General features: G+C 31.1%; 2 protein-coding genes across 2 annotated transcripts in view; one reads left to right on the forward strand and one right to left on the reverse strand.

The window, feature by feature from the left end:
• Positions 1-10,529, reverse strand: part of alpha-Man-IIb (alpha-Mannosidase class II b) — a 61,154-nt gene extending 50,625 nt beyond the window's left edge. Inside the window, exons 1-2 of the mRNA XM_013323768.1 lie at positions 10,500-10,529; positions 9,210-9,339 (exon numbers count right to left, since the gene is read on the reverse strand). Coding sequence (XP_013179222.1) covers positions 9,210-9,333 — 124 coding nt within the window. The 5' untranslated portion in view covers positions 9,334-9,339; positions 10,500-10,529. The remainder of the gene's footprint in view (positions 1-9,209; positions 9,340-10,499) is intronic.
• Positions 10,530-11,788: 1,259 nt separating this feature from the next.
• LOC106126115 (L-galactose dehydrogenase) overlaps positions 11,789-16,315 on the forward strand; it is a 6,704-nt gene continuing 2,177 nt past the window's right edge. Inside the window, exons 1-3 of the mRNA XM_013323581.1 lie at positions 11,789-12,139; positions 12,744-12,861; positions 15,602-15,836. Coding sequence (XP_013179035.1) covers positions 12,057-12,139; positions 12,744-12,861; positions 15,602-15,836 — 436 coding nt within the window. The 5' untranslated portion in view covers positions 11,789-12,056. The remainder of the gene's footprint in view (positions 12,140-12,743; positions 12,862-15,601; positions 15,837-16,315) is intronic.

Below are 16,315 nucleotides of genomic sequence, written 5' to 3' on the forward strand. Positions count from 1 at the left end.
AATATTTTTGTCAGTAAGCATATCCTTTTCATCGTGGTCTCTTCTTAACAAAGCGACTGACTGATTTTGGTGAGTGAGATATAATTTATTTAACATACCTAATTAGTAATAAATTACTAATTAACAATACTAATTATTAATTAGTACTCTGCGAAGCGACATAAGCTTATTGTACCAGACAGTTTGGATATTGTTATAATAACTAAAAACCACTACCACTAACAAAACAACCATAATATGAGTTGATTTAACATTAACTAACACGTAATTAATTCAATTAAGACAATTTCTAGTAATGTTAATTAATTTTAAACGCGAATAGACGTTATTTTATCGTTGTCTGCTATTTATCAAAACAGCACTATCATAACGTCGAAAATGAGCACAATGTTTATCCTATGTTAGACAAATATGTCGGCGAGTGGGTACATGAAAATGGAAAAACAGCGATTCAGAGAGCGTGTGCAACTTTAACAACTGTCTGCCAGAGATAGAGGTTTGACGGTCCGTTAAAAACTAACGTTTGATTTCAACATCGAACATTTTATTGTATGCCACCAACTGATTGGAAACTATGGCAGGTTATAAAGCGACTTATATTTTAAACTAGAGAGATATTTAAGAATAAAAAACCCGATATCGTGAATTAACTCACTAAACTTTTCTTCTCAAATGCATAAACCGCACAAAGTGTAATCAAATCGAATCCAGTATATCGGAAAAACGAACAAAGTAGTTAGTAATTCCAGATTGTTTGTACGTTCATACTTTGTAATCGATAAAGTTAGGACACGCGGCAGCATTTAGTGCCCTTTCCACCATTAGCGACTAGCCGTGCGACTCGAGCCGCGTAGCTGCGTCCGTGGAAATCGTACATTAATTGCTCACACATTGCTACTCACAACCAGATTCGCGCAACTTATCGCTTAGTAGAAAAAGGGTTTCCATGGACCAAAATTGGAAAATCCGGAAATGTAAAGCTTGTCTTTCAAATTATTAGTTTTGCTTTAATCACTGATATTATTTTTTTAAATGTTGCGTTCGTCATACACAGTCTCCAAACTATTAAGCTATTGGCACTTATAGTTTCCTGGTCCAGTATGTAATAGGTGAAGGAAAACATCGTGATGCAACCTGCACGTATCTGAGAAAAAATTCAAAGATATGTGTGAAATCAATCAACCCGCACTTGACCAGCGTGTTTGACTATGACCTAATCACGCTTAACTTAGGCTCCGACCCCCTCGGTGGGGACGTGTAGTGAGCTGATGATGATGATGATCATGATCATGATGAAAATAGTAGCAACCCGCACAGCGCCAGCGTGGCTGACTATGGCGTAGTCACCCTTAACTTTTGTTAGGGCAGGGTACCAAGCAGCTCAGTAGGAACATATAGTGATTTGATGATGATCATTATAGTAATTCATTTAATACCTACAGCGTCGGTTAAAAAGTAAATCTCGCTTAGCTTTAAACACAAGAAAGGATTGCAAATCTATTTACATAAAAAGCAAAAAACACAGATATCGCAAGCAAAATTTCCTCCAGATAAACAGTGACCATGCGGTCATTTATTTAATTAAAAGATTACTTTGCATTTTTAATAAATGTTGATTTTCTTTGTGGCGCCCTTAAAATCGATTAGCAATTACCAAGAGAGATCATGTGTGACAATCTAATTCAGTAGTATTGACCACCTGCCTACTTTATTGTCCATTAAAGAAGCGATTGAAGGCTAGTAATAGACACCCAGACATAATAATGAAATTGAAAAAAATCTTTGATTTACATTCGCTGTGTAATTTTATATTTCAATTAACAATAATGGTAATTCCGTAGTTCGGGAACAATTATTTATATTCTACTATACATAATTGCAAGTTGAATCGTACTGTTATTACAATGAATGAATGAATGAATATTTATTTATTGCCACAAACAAGGAAAAGAAAAACTACAAAAAAAAACAAGTTAAATTACATAAATTGAGGATGTGGCAAAAAAAAGGTGGCCAGCTCAGCTGGTGCAGGGAGGTCTTGCCAATCCTGCGCTGGTTTTCAGCTGGCCCCTTTGTTTTCACACCATTTGCACAGCACGAGGTAGGGTAAGCAGAAATAAAAACAAATACAACGAAAAAAAAAAACAAAGCAAAAAACGACAATTAAACATTAAAATTTTGATTGATTTTTTAGATATGAAATAACAATTTTAACTATAAGAATATAAAATGTGAGCTACAAATTAGTGATTAAGCGGAATACAAAAAAAAAATAGACAAAATAAATAAAAAAGGTTCAATAGGTAAAAAAAGGAAATATGGTAAGGTTTATAGTTTACATGCATGACAAACTGTTTTTTTGATAAATTAAGCCTTATATTTACGGTATTAATCAAATTTGTGACTCTAGTAAAAAACTTTTACAACTTTTTATAAACACCGGATGCGTTTTTATTTGTTTCAGCGGTGGTGGAAGATCGTTCCAAACCTTCGAGGCTGAATACTTAAAGCCACCTCTAAAACCGGTTGTACTGTGCTTTGGTACAATTAATTTGTTTTTTACAGTACTTCTTGTCAGATGGACCGAGGTGTCTTTTCTCCATTCTAACTTATCGTAAAGATATTTCGGGCGGTGGTAGATTACCACTTTACGGGTCATGTTAGCTAGATGCAACAATCGACGAGCAGACATTTTTAGAATGCCATATTTATTATAGTAGGGAGTAATGTGCTCTCGTCTAGGTATGTTGTAACAAAAACGCATACAAGCATTTTGCAAGCGCTGTATAGCCCGCTGGGTCTTTTTTAATAACCTGGGACCGTAAACTACGTCGCAATAATTGAATCCAGACAATATCAGTGAATCCACCAGCCTTAGCCTGACGTTCTCCGTGAGGTAGCACCTCACACCATAGAGGACTTTTAGCCGATAGAAAGCGTTCTTTATGGACGTATTGACGTGGTCCACGAAGCGTAGTTCGTTATCCATTTGCAAACCTAAATTTCTTGCTTTATTTACTTTATCTAGAACTTTATTACTAAGTTTTATAACCGGTTTATGACTCTCAATTCTGTCCCGTTGTCTTCTGGTGCCTATTATCATATACTTGCACTTTGTTGGATTTAAAATTAAATTGTTTTTCTTCGACCATTCTTCCATCGTCTTTAAGTCTTCGTTTATGTATGTTAATGCGATGTCAGTGTCCTTGGGATTAAAAGAGTAATATAGTTGTGTATCATCAGCATAGGAATGGATTTTACAATATTTCATATCAATCACGAAGGATTCTATGAAAATAATTATATTTCGTTATTTACATTCTAGAATAGTGCTGAGAGGTAGACTATTATGAAAATAAACATAGTTTATATTTCCGCAACAAAATTATAGCATCAAAAATCCTTTTATAGCAATTGTCCATTTACTACAATTAATAAAGGGTCATTTCCCTTAAAAAGTCCAATATAGTGCGGTAGTAATTATTATACGGTCAATAAAATTATACATGACTATCCTAGGAACATGTTTATATTTGCTTGTCTCCGTAGTTTCACCGCTTTCTTTCTCCATACGAGAAATATTATCTCGTGGCTTAACCAATCTTTTCTCTTAGAACATATCGAGTTGTTTTTTTGCCGTTTAACACTTTCAAACAGTTTTACTTTTACTTATAAATTAAATTACGTGTATTTGATTTTAATAAAAACTTTATCGTAAACAAAGTATTTAATTTGAATTAGAAATTATCTTGAAACTGATTATACAGTTGTTTACAAATATTGAATTCGAAATAAATTACGAAAATTAACTCAGGTAAATAACATCCGTCCCCGGAACCGTAGTGAAGTTCAATCACATAACCCATCTTTGAACGTCTATCTGTCGCTCTGAGAGAACAATTTACGCAGGAGATTAATAATAAAGCTCGCTGCCGATGTCAAATAGTGCTAGGTCGTTGACTGCGGCTTAAATTAAAATTTCAGATGCGTCAATCTTGACAAATCAAATATCGAAACTGGCATCTTAATAATTGGAGGTTCGTTGTCAAATATCTTAATAACAAGACGTTTAAAACATTGCGAAGTTATGCTTTCTTAAATCTATGGCCAGTATTTTCTTTTAATATTAAATACATTTAACATATATGTTAAAATATAGACGAAACATTACGTACGAAAGTGTACGCTCAAAATAACTACTAGTCTAGTTTGACACTTGTGACAGACAGCGGTACTTTCCACTGTGTGCGAATATGCTTAAAATGTTTTAGGGAAAATACTCGTGATGTCCGCTCTATAACTAGTAGAATCTAATGCCGTGACACTCTCATTCTTTATGACAAAACAGAGAACAATATGTATTAATACAAGTATAGCAGTAGAATTTGATGGTTATGTTAGTTAACGTGTTAACCTGAGAAGGTAGGGATCGCGTATTATCTTTATAATTCAAAATCAATACAAGCTTTGGTATTCGTAGTAAAAACTAAATGACACACGATAAAATACACTTAAAGACTAGCTGTAGCCGGCTACTTCGTCTCATAATAAAAAGTTTATTATCTACTATAATAGCAACAAATCACAACTCATCGATAGGTAATGCTAATTGTTTCAAAACAGTAAACTACAGATTGTATAATTAATGCTAATTCTCAATAAGAGCTTCCTTATAAAATAGAATCATGCCGTTACTTCAATTCGCTTTGAGATCACTTTGAGCTTGTCCTTTGCATTAGTGCAATTTATCTTTAGACAATAATCCAGATACCGTAGGAAATCTCTTTGACAAAGGCACGACTATTCTCCGTCTATATCAATTAAAACAATGATCGTCTTTGACTGTTCAGCATCAAATATATATGCCTTCTATGCACTGTTTACGATTCCCTATTTTATGATTATTAAATTAACTTGATAAGTACTAATTTCTGTTTAATTATCAAAGATATGTAGAAAAGAAGAACTGGTCGATTTTGGGTATCTAATCTTGAAAAAGTACATCTTTAAAAATCTAACAATATCTTACTATTTTTTTTTTAATTTAATTGGATTATTTGTTTGAAGGTATCTCCAGAACGGCTCAACGGATCTCGCTAAAATTTGGCATAGATGTAGAACATAGCCAGGAAGAACACAGGCTACTTATTAAGTTTTTTTTTTAATTCCGCGCGGACGGAGTCGCGGGCGATAGCTGGTATCCATATACAATTGACCATGATTTCACAAGTTTCAGAGCAAACTATTACTACATTACGTGATTTGATGTTGGCATTGCGCGATATAAAAACAAACTTTATTCCTCTAGCGAGCAAAGATACTAATAAAAAAAGAAAACAAGGGCACGTCTTTAAAAAAATAAAATACCTTGAATTCGACTTTTGCTCCACAGTAAATAAATTGTTGACTTAATTAATTAACTGAGCATTTTCCTTTTTGTAATTAAAGTTAAACAAAATATTATGATGTTTGTTAAAGAATTGTATTTAAAGAGCATCGATGGCTCAAGGGTTAAGAACTTGACTTGTAAGCTGATCCTGGGTTCGAATCACTCAATATACCAATCAATGTGTTTTTCAGTTTTTCTTGTACATTTAAGCGAAGTTTTACGGTGATACAACATCGTGATGCAACTTTCACATACAGCGTAGTTGACTAGTTACCCCTAACTTAGTGTCAGAACCACTCAGTAGGGTCAATAGTGTTCTGATGTTGAAAGATTTGTAATATTTTACTAATCACAAAGTTTACGTCTGCTCTTATACGTTCAATGTCATATGCCTTAACTTCTTTTTAGGATTATTGATTTGATCGTTCACTTGTAGGATGGAATATAAATAGAAAAACCCAAATCTATATTTGTACGCGAAGCGAAAACTTTGCAACCCTTTTTTAAGGAAATTACGCAAACGGATAAACGTGATATTTGACACGTAAAATGATACTTTTTTTTTTACAGAAAATGAATGCATTTGAGAAATACATTAAATTCCTCAACATCATTTATTTGTTAATTAAAAATATGTCAAATTAAATTTTCATATAAACTGATACAATCTTTTTCTATAACACGAGATGTTTTTTAAAGTTTTCGTACGTAAGTTTCATGAATGTAATCAAGAAGAGCTTAACAAATAATTTAATTCGATCTTATAATTAAAAAAGCTACAATGTCAACAGTATTTTGCCATAGTTACTAAGAAAGAAAACATAATCTATCTAATCTTTTAACTTTGTATTTACAAACAATTGTTTCTTTCTCCAATTAGGCATCAAGGCAAATGAGATAATCATTTGTTTGCGTACCTAATTGAGCTGTGAAGCGACCTTTTCATTATTTTTTTGTTAGATATTTTTATTATATCAAATGCAAGAAAATAAAAATAAAACTCTCACAACTGCTGTATAATCCCGGCGTGTAATTTAATCTCTTATTTTGTACCCGCGAACTGTTTTTTTTTAATTTCTAAAATGGAAACACATTACAATTATTACTGCATATTTACTGTAAATAAAATATCATCACTAATACAGAAAATTAAATAAATATTATATTCGTTTTACGATGCTGATATCGTTTAAATAGTTTGTGATAACTTTTCATAAACAATTTGAGATAAGAATAGACAATATTTTCTTTATTTACTCGTCTATATTATTTTAATATTCATAAGTCAAACAAAATAAACTCTGCTCGTTTATATTTAGACTATTAATTGTTATTTAATTAAAACTTTAATTCCATGTCCAATTTGGAAGGTAACTTGTGAATAGTGACACGATATTTTTTCATTGATTTTAAAATATTTTTTAATTTACTAGTATTTCTTTTAGCATACCAACTAACCTCTAGGCTTGTGCCATATGGTTTACGACAATAGTCGAAAGGGCGGGATTCGAACCTCCGACCTCGTGATCGGAAATCCGTACCCTTTACCATTAGGCTATTGATGATTATTTGTAATCATCTGTAAATTGCTTTTATTATTGTTATTATAACTGATACAGATTAACCGTTTTCAAGTAAACGGCGTACAGAATAGTTTCAAAAATTTCATTCTGTTCTTAAAAGGAAATCTTGGAAGAGAAGAATTAAAATCGGAAAGTCAAATAATGCTTTTAAGATCTGATTAGTCTTGACAAAATTAATTTCCTTCATGTGCCGTGACAATAAAGTTGGGCCGTGACTTCGAATGCGAAAATTGCAACTGTGTTAACTCGCTCAACAGTCGAGGTTTTAACCTTATTAATTAAACGAGATGACATTCAATAAAACACTTACGCGTATTTAATGAACTTACCTCCTCTAATATTGGTTTAAACACACGTGTTAATGAAAATGTATTATGTGTGAATCAATATATGTAATTAAATAGAGGAGGGACGTATCCAGAGAGCTAATTGCCTGTTTCAGAGATGAGCTTTTGATCAATTAGTGGTTATAGACAGATATACTTATATGATATATAGCTACAACTAGCTGTGTCCGCGACTTCGCCCGCGTGAAATACTGCCGTTGAGCTGCGCGCGGTACTTGACTTTACTTATACATTGCAACATTACGTTATAATTGTAAATTTAAGGATTTTTCTAAAACAAACGTAGCCTCTTTATTACATCAGCTATCTGGCCATAAAAGTCCCGTCAAAATCGATCGGGGCACTTCAGAGATTAGCCGAAACAAACAGACAGACAGACATACAAAAATCGTAAAACGGTTTTTTCAATATTACAAACAGACATTCCAATTTTATTTATATGTATAGAAGATAATTAATAGATTTGTCATATCTATAGTCGAGTCGATGTTAGTTTGTGAGGCTATGATATAATGAGTTACTTACTAATAACTTAGCACGCGTGTTGTGCACATAAGTGCATTATCTTAACTTTCTACTTTTTGTATATTGGTTGTATATGATGTTTAAGACATTGAAAATTACTATTAGTGATATTTTGTCATTTTAAGTGCCTTTCGTGTATCACGGCTTGAAATCGTGTTACTAAAGTTGCAAAAAAGAACATATTGATAATAATTTTACGTGTTTTTAATAGTCCTACAATTTACCGTACTCTAATAGGATATCATGTTGAATATTCCTTTAAAATTTACATTTAATACTTTATTTAATTTCGCAAAAGCAGACCTTTTCTATGAATTCTGCGAAATGAACCAGTTATTGTGGTTGGAATTTATTTAAAGCCGGTGAAACTATTTCCCGCAGTTTATTATGCTTAAGATAATCCTTTGATTAATGTGTTTTAGCACGTTTGTAACCAACTTTTTGGCAATATTTTTTTCTAATGTGTATTTATTACAAATAATTTGATATTATATTATTTTTATACTGTTTTAATAAATAATATTGTGCCCGACAATTTAATACGTTTCAATTATGGCTAACATTTCTCGTCGTCTTTGTTGGAAGCAAACAAAGACGACGTACTGAGTGAAATGAAATTGTGGTCCTTGACTTGATCAAACTAAGAAAAATACATATAAGACCATATATGTTACTAGATGTGGTTGTGGTATAAAAGAAATTGCTATATATTATAAATGGCTATACCTTTCAATAGAAATGATTCATATTATATCAAATTATTATTAATTGGCTAAATTACGGCAAGATATCGTCTGCTTCAGTATTTAAACTCGAACATAAATGATTGACATTTTGTCACTTCTCATCACAGATCTACCTCTCTTATCCCAAATTTACACGAGGATAGCACAGGGAAGCAGAGTAGTAGACAGCGCAGTATTATTATTGACTTTCCTGAAATTCCATGGGCGGCGCGGCGGGGCTAGTGCGTTTAAACGTCAGAGGTATTATTCTGTTATACTGTCCTCGTGTGAAACTAGGATATTGGAATGTATTTTGGTGTAAATTCGAAATGATAAACCACGACTTTAGGCGCTTATACTTCAATACGCCAACAGAGTATCGAGATTATTATTGTTTATTGTTATTAAAAAAAATTTAAAACCTAAAAAATAATCTTTTCAATAATGTTTATTTAATTGATGCGTTTTTTGTGCATAAAAAAAACTAAATAAAATAGATATATTACAAATATACGACGAAAATCAGCATGTTCACTGCACCTAGAAGATAACCCGGGCTAAAATGATGACCAATGATGTCATAGAGCAATGGAAGTGCCAGATTCCTGTAAATTTAAAAAAAATATATAAATCCACTTACTTGGTTTGTAACCTGAAGGTGTAGCATTGTAATAGATGCAGTAGAGAGCCAAAGCCAGCAACAGCAAGAAGATGACCAGTATCCGGGTGGAGAGAGGTCTGCAACGCGGCAACCTGGTCCTCATTGTGCTCTGAAAAAATATGACAATTATAATTTTTGCTTTTACTATTTACAATTGTAATTTTATCTATAGTTAATTTAAATTATTTAGAAAAAATATTTAAAATAAAAGACAATATAATTTCTTGACTGATATTTGGTTATTGATCTGGTACATTGGTACAGAGTTAAGAAAATAAAGAGAATGTTTAGATATGTTATGTCCCATTTTAATTTAAATAAAAATATTTTTTAATTTATTTTATTTTTAAAATAAATAAAATATAATCACTCACAAAGGCAAAAAATAAAATACTATTAAAATTTACTGATAAATTTGTACTGAATGAACTACCATTGAAATTTATTAATATTTGTCACTATGTATCCAATAGTAACAAATTTCAGATTAGTACTAATATTAAAAAAAACTTTGTCTTTTGTAACTTATTACTTTTCTTTACTACTGTTTTTAACTATGAAGAAATAATGCAACAAAACAATTTTTTTCAAGAGTAAAACAAAAAACAAGTTCCATTGATTGTAGACTGCAGATAAAAAAATTTATATATATAAATTTATAATCATTTTAAATTACTTTCAAATATATATCTATAATACCAGAGATTTTTTTTAGCATTTTTCTCTAATTTTTATTTGGCGTGATTTAAGAAAAGCTGTAGCATAAGATAAGATCCACCACATCAAAATGTATTTTTGCTAATACCTATGCTTAATTAATCAATTTGTATCACCAATTTCATTTACTTATAAGTAAAAATAAAAAATGAAAAATTTACGATATGTAAATAATATGGTATTTAAATTTTTAATATCTAGTAATATATTATCTAATAGAATTTCAATGGAAAGAAGCTTTCTTAACCCCAGTAACACAAGTTTTAACACTTGGTATGATTTTAAATTCAAATGTCAGAGAGACGTTAAAGTTATCGTAAATGCATTCGAAATTTGAAATGTTTGTAGTGCAATGTTCAAAGTTGTTTAGATGTGAACTATGTGTAGGAACTAAAAAAACACATGAACAGAGGATTTTACGTACAAGTAAAATTAATTAAGTCGTTAGACAGCGCGTAGCCAACTATTTGTCTTCCCCAAAAATCTTTAGAAAACTTGTAAACATGTAAACAATTCACTTTATTACTTCTTGTGTTAACTTGAAATACATACCTTCTTAAATATTCCAACTATAATAATAAATCAGATTTACATTTTATGAGAATACCACTTGGAGATCGAATTTTAATTTTATTTCGCAGTCAAAATATTATTTTATAAGTTTAACCTCCGCAAGCGTGCGGAACGTACGTCGGTTGACGGCCAAGATAAATGTGAGATCTGTCATTACGGAATTGAAGCAGAGCTCGGCGAGGGATACCAGTATCAGAAACAAATATGTCACATTGCTGTCAGTTGTAAAAAAAACGAAATTTATAGATTTTTCCTCCTAAGATTTCAACGGAATTTATACTTTCAATTTAAAATGTTACTTTCAATTTAATATTTAGAAAATAAACTTTTCTACGTCACTGTCAAAATTTATTTATTCATCTAGCAATACTAAAGAGAAACGTTCAGAAATGTGGAAGTGAACGTTTTTAAAGTGAACTTTTACTGACGTATGTATCTATATGGATTAATTCCCCTTATTTTAAGTTTTACATAATATTTCAATCATGTAAAGGCGAATCAATGACTATTTTCCGAATTATTTAAAGTATTTGTATAACGAATAATGTTTTCCATATTTCTATGCAAAACTATACCTACAATCTACAAAAATACTGTAATATTTTCAATCACAACAACAAAAATAATAGTATTGTTAACAAAATTATAATGTTGTCCGTATTGGTAATCAACATTGGTTGAATTCGTTTGTACAATACAATAACCCATGAAGTTTTATAGGTTATGTATTAGGTGGAGTGCACAACACATTTATTTACGTAAGCTTGTTTAAGATAATGAAATATGTTGCACTTTTGTCATTTTTGTATTGTGCAGATTTTTCTACTCAAATTGAATAATGTCTTCTTATATTTCTCTCGCGTTCCAAATCTCATTTTTTTTAAACATATAAGTTTAACACAATTAATACAAATAAAGTACCTTAATGTTTACTTACTCTTGTATAATTCTTTTTTGACTTATTTAACTGACATCAGTAACCGGTTATTTTTAGTTTACATTTGCATTTGAAAATAAACAAAGACCATCACGCCTTGATCACAAAGGGGTAGTCTTAGGTCGTTTTTAAATGTTAATGACATAATATTACCAAAATAATTTATAATAATTATACGTATTTCGTCGAATCCTATTTTTTTTCTGAGACGTGCAGGTCGTCACGAGATGGATGGCGGGCGGTAAATTGAAAAACCCAATGAATTTTTATAACTATTTTTTTAATTGTTTTTTTTTTAATTTCCTAATATGTTATTTTACTAAAGTGTGTAAAGTTTATTTTGTGCAGACAAACGATAGTAGTGGCATTTGTATACATTACTGCATGCTCATGTTCGATTCGAATTGGCTATTACAAAGTGAACAGATCTTAACGTATCAATATTCAAGAATACAGTAGTAGTACGTAAATGAATGATATTGTAGTTGTAAAGATTTATCATTCGCAGCCGAACCAATCCAATCAGTCGACAGCGGTCCGAGCGAGTAGTAGTCTGTGCGTTGCGAACAATATTTTATTGTGTAAACGTATAAATAAACATGAGATACAACGAGCTTGGCGATACTGGGATGAAAGTCTCTCATATAGGACTGGGAGGGGCAGCATTCAGTAACATATATGGGTAAGAGAAAAGGAAACGTATAGTCTTAAAACAATTATTATTTTTGTCCTTGTTGGATATTTGCCGAATGCGCATGCTCCAAAGCCTTCCGCTTTCTATACACGCTCCTGTTTTTATTTTTATGTAGACATATTTTACCCTACAATGAATAAGTAGTTTACTAATTACCGACATCATGATTAGAGTAAATAAATGAACGAAGATAACGCATGTCGACTCATCGAAAATAAACACATCGGTTGAGGACCAACGTAACGATTTTTATAATGACCTAGATAAATACCTGGAATTGCGTTTTACATTTAAAACATTGCTGTTATTACTAAACATATAATTATTTGAATTATTATAGCAACTGGTCGATAATTAACCTTTAATAATCACGAACGTTATCAAAACTCCCTTGCCAAATTCTTTAAATGAAGAATTCGATACGATTGCTTAATTAATAGTCAAATTTTATTCATAAAGAAATACTTGATATATTGCGTATTTCTTAATATTTACCTACATTAATTATTATTCTTTCTTGGGTCTTAGTTTCTATTAAATTTACATCTAAAGTTCTTATATTGAAGGTACATTACGTTGGTATATTTTTTAGAACATATGATGAAAAAAGGAGTTTCGAGCTTATAAGGGAGTCGCTGAACCGTGGCGTGAATTACTTAGAGACTGGGCCTTGGTACGGCCAAGGCAGTTCCGAGAGGACAATAGGAAAGGTAATAATAATTGTGCATAAATACAACGAATGTACTAATATTTTATAGAAAAAAGTATCGACTTTAATTACCTATATATCGAACTTTATAGAGGTGTAGTCTAGTTTTATACGTAAAAATCCAGAAGGCAAATCTTAAATGGGTATTTCGCAAAATTAGAACCAACATAAGAAATGAGAATTACGATTCCTCGATGGCTAATCTTAGTATTATTAGAGATAGCTAAAATGTTAATTATGGATATCAGATAAGATAAGTTGATGCATTATATGTTTGTAGATACGTAAAGTTTATGATGTTAACATTTATAACTCCATTTATATGGGCCGATTGCATTAAATTGGCCGATTCAATTTTATGGAATCAGTAACGAACGAATAAGTGCAAAAATGTTTATTGTTTCTTTATTGCTATACTTGTTTTTGAGTATAAAAAAGGCTGTATTGTCAAAGATGGCGATATGTTTTATACAGAGATTTTTGGTCTCAGAAAACGACGCATACTAAATTAATAAACCAACTTAAATTTGTTATGGGAGAGTATAATTTACGATAGTTAGGAGAAATCCTAAAATCGTATGTATGTTGTTCATTCTTTTCCAAAGTCGTGTTAAGTTCTATATTACTTACAATGTTATTATACGTTTATTCAATCTAAATAGCTGGAGAAGTGCATCAGGATTGCGCCAAATGTAAATTCGTATAATTAGATTAATTAATTCAGATACTTAATTAATTTATAACTTATTTACTTAATATAAACTAAAATTATAAATGAGTATAAATAAGAAAATAATGCTATAAAGTGTTCTAAAAATAGATTGTTGAACCGCTCTTTTTCAAGCGGTTCTCATATTATTAAATTGAAGTACCCTTTTTGTTGAGTGGGTAATAATGAAATGACGGTTATGACGCGATGCTACTCGGGTCACCAGTCTAACTGATATCAAGACAATGCATGTAAAATAAGCACAATTGGAACATTATTTTAAAAAAAAACACTTTTTGTTACCGTTTATCTACAGCGATAATTTTATAAATACAAAACGTGCGCATTGAATTAAAAAAATTCCAACTTGATATATTCACGCGTTTTTGAGAAAAAGTGTATTGACAGACAGACGGACGGACAACAAAGTGATCCTCTAAGGGTTCCGTTTTTTTCCCTATGAGATACGGAACCCTAAAAAGAGTGATTGTACACTCAATGAAATGTTGTTAAACTTTTTAAATCTTATAAAATAATTAAATTGTAATTACTATTATAATATTCCATGTAATAACCATGCGAGTATCTCTTGGAAAAGGTATAGTATATAGGTATTAGAACAAAAAATTTGCTTTACTTAAATATTGTTACACAAAGCGAACACCGTATGCACATACACGACCGTTGCGTTAGTTAAAAAGATAATATTGTATTTGTGCAAATAGCTCTTTTGTTAGTTGCTCTGAACTAATGTGGATAGCGGCATTATGAGCGCGTTTATAAAACACTAGTTGTTGCCCGCGATTCTGTCCGCACGAAATTAAAATAAAAACGTAATTAGTAGTCTGTGTTCTTTCAGGCTAAGTTCAGTAAGATCATTTTTAATATAAGAAAGATGTAACATAAGATAATTATTAGTAATAACAAATTTTGGTATCCTTAGAAAAAAAAACGATAACACAAAAATATAGTTACTTTGTCCATTAAAGTTAAAAAATGAAGATGACAGTTTAACAACTTCTCTCATTAGTCTGTCTGAATCGTAAGTTGTAATAAGTAGGTTGGTATCGTATATTTTTAACTTATTATATTAATAATTACATATAAAATGTTAGGTTAAACGTTAACTACCCGAAACTGTGGGCTTTTTGGTCAAAAATCTGGATTATTCTTAAGATTTTTGTCGCCTTTTTCGGCTAGGGCGAGAGACTATTTCTTTTAGACGACTGTCATTTCAGTTTGCTGATGAAGAGAAAAGTTCAATCACCTATTCTTTCCAAGGAACCATCTATTCCTGGAAACGACGGAACTTATTAAATAAATATCAAAAGTAAATATATTAATTGGCATTATTCGTATTTTATTTTCTTATTCAAAATGTAGTTTTAAAGTTTAATTGAGTTTAACATGACCGAGCGGTGAACCAGACGAGCACTTCAAGTGTTTGTAGTTCAATTGGCCTTCAAGAGCTTTAGAGAAGTTATTTGCCAAAATGTAGAATAAACTTATCGAAACAGGTCTATTGTGAATAATTTGATCAATTTTACATTCATATTTTGTAAATTTTATAATGTAAAATGTAATGTCAAAGTATATACGTATATGTAATTATGTACATTTCATTCCATGTACGAAAATTTTATAAGCCTTAGCTCTTGTGCACTTTAATTAAAAAAAACATCACGCTGTAAAAATCAAGTCATATTTACAACAGTTATTAAACATTATTTAGTTATGTTTGCTGTATCATAGTTGCGCAGACTATTCAATGCCTATTTGGCTTTAAAGGTTGCGCTATTTTTTTATTTTCTTTAGCTAAATATCTGACAGAATAGACATAGAATTAACAGAGGAAGGAATCCTTCCCTTGTATCTTCGATCATCCGAACAGCATCGAGTAAAGGTACTTTTACGTAGAATTGTAAATAAAAGTAGTCTGATTTGCATATGAATTTTAAATGACTTTATGATTTTCTATTTCACTACAATTAAATGCAATGTATGATGAATTTGATCGTCTTTTGTTTTCTAGGCGCTAAAACATGTGCCGAGAAGTTCTTTTTTCATCGGAAGTAAAGTGGGACGATACGAGAAGGAGCCTGAAAAAATGTTTGACTTTTCAGCAGAGAAGACCGAAGCAGGCATGGACAATACGCTTGCTCTTCTTGGTTTGGATTACGTCGATCTAATTCAGGTCAGCGTTCAAAGGCAATTTAAACGAATTTCGTCTCGCCACATCTTGATCTTCAATGTCTCAATTAAACAGGGTCATTAATGCAACCTTGAGTTTTTTTTATATATTTGACAATTCGACTAGTTGGTTTTATGGTTTATTTAATTGCCCAGCTGCTTCTATAGCTTCAAAATGTATATTTCATCAACTTACTCTTACGTAATTCTTTTGTCATCAATACAGCCTTTACAAAAATCTTTCAAGACAAAACATCTTTTATTATTATTATATTTACATCTTATATTTAAGCATAATTACGCTAATCTTGTCATCATCTTTTGTTTTTTCTTTGCGATACTTCACTCTGTATTATTAAAGTGTAACATATTTCGAACTACTAAAAAAAAACAAACATTGTTATGAGACATTGCATCTAGACACATTATTCGTGCCACTTACCTTCACATTGAGCTAATTGACAGTCCTCGTCTTCTACATGCGCCGCAACTATTAATATAGTTCCATCAATCTATCATCGCCGTCAAGTGATTTTATTTTTTATTAACAAAGTTC

This window comes from Papilio xuthus, unplaced genomic scaffold, assembly GCF_000836235.2.
Source record: "Papilio xuthus unplaced genomic scaffold, Pxut_1.1 DF825017.1, whole genome shotgun sequence".
Lineage (NCBI taxonomy): Eukaryota > Metazoa > Arthropoda > Insecta > Lepidoptera > Papilionidae > Papilio > Papilio xuthus.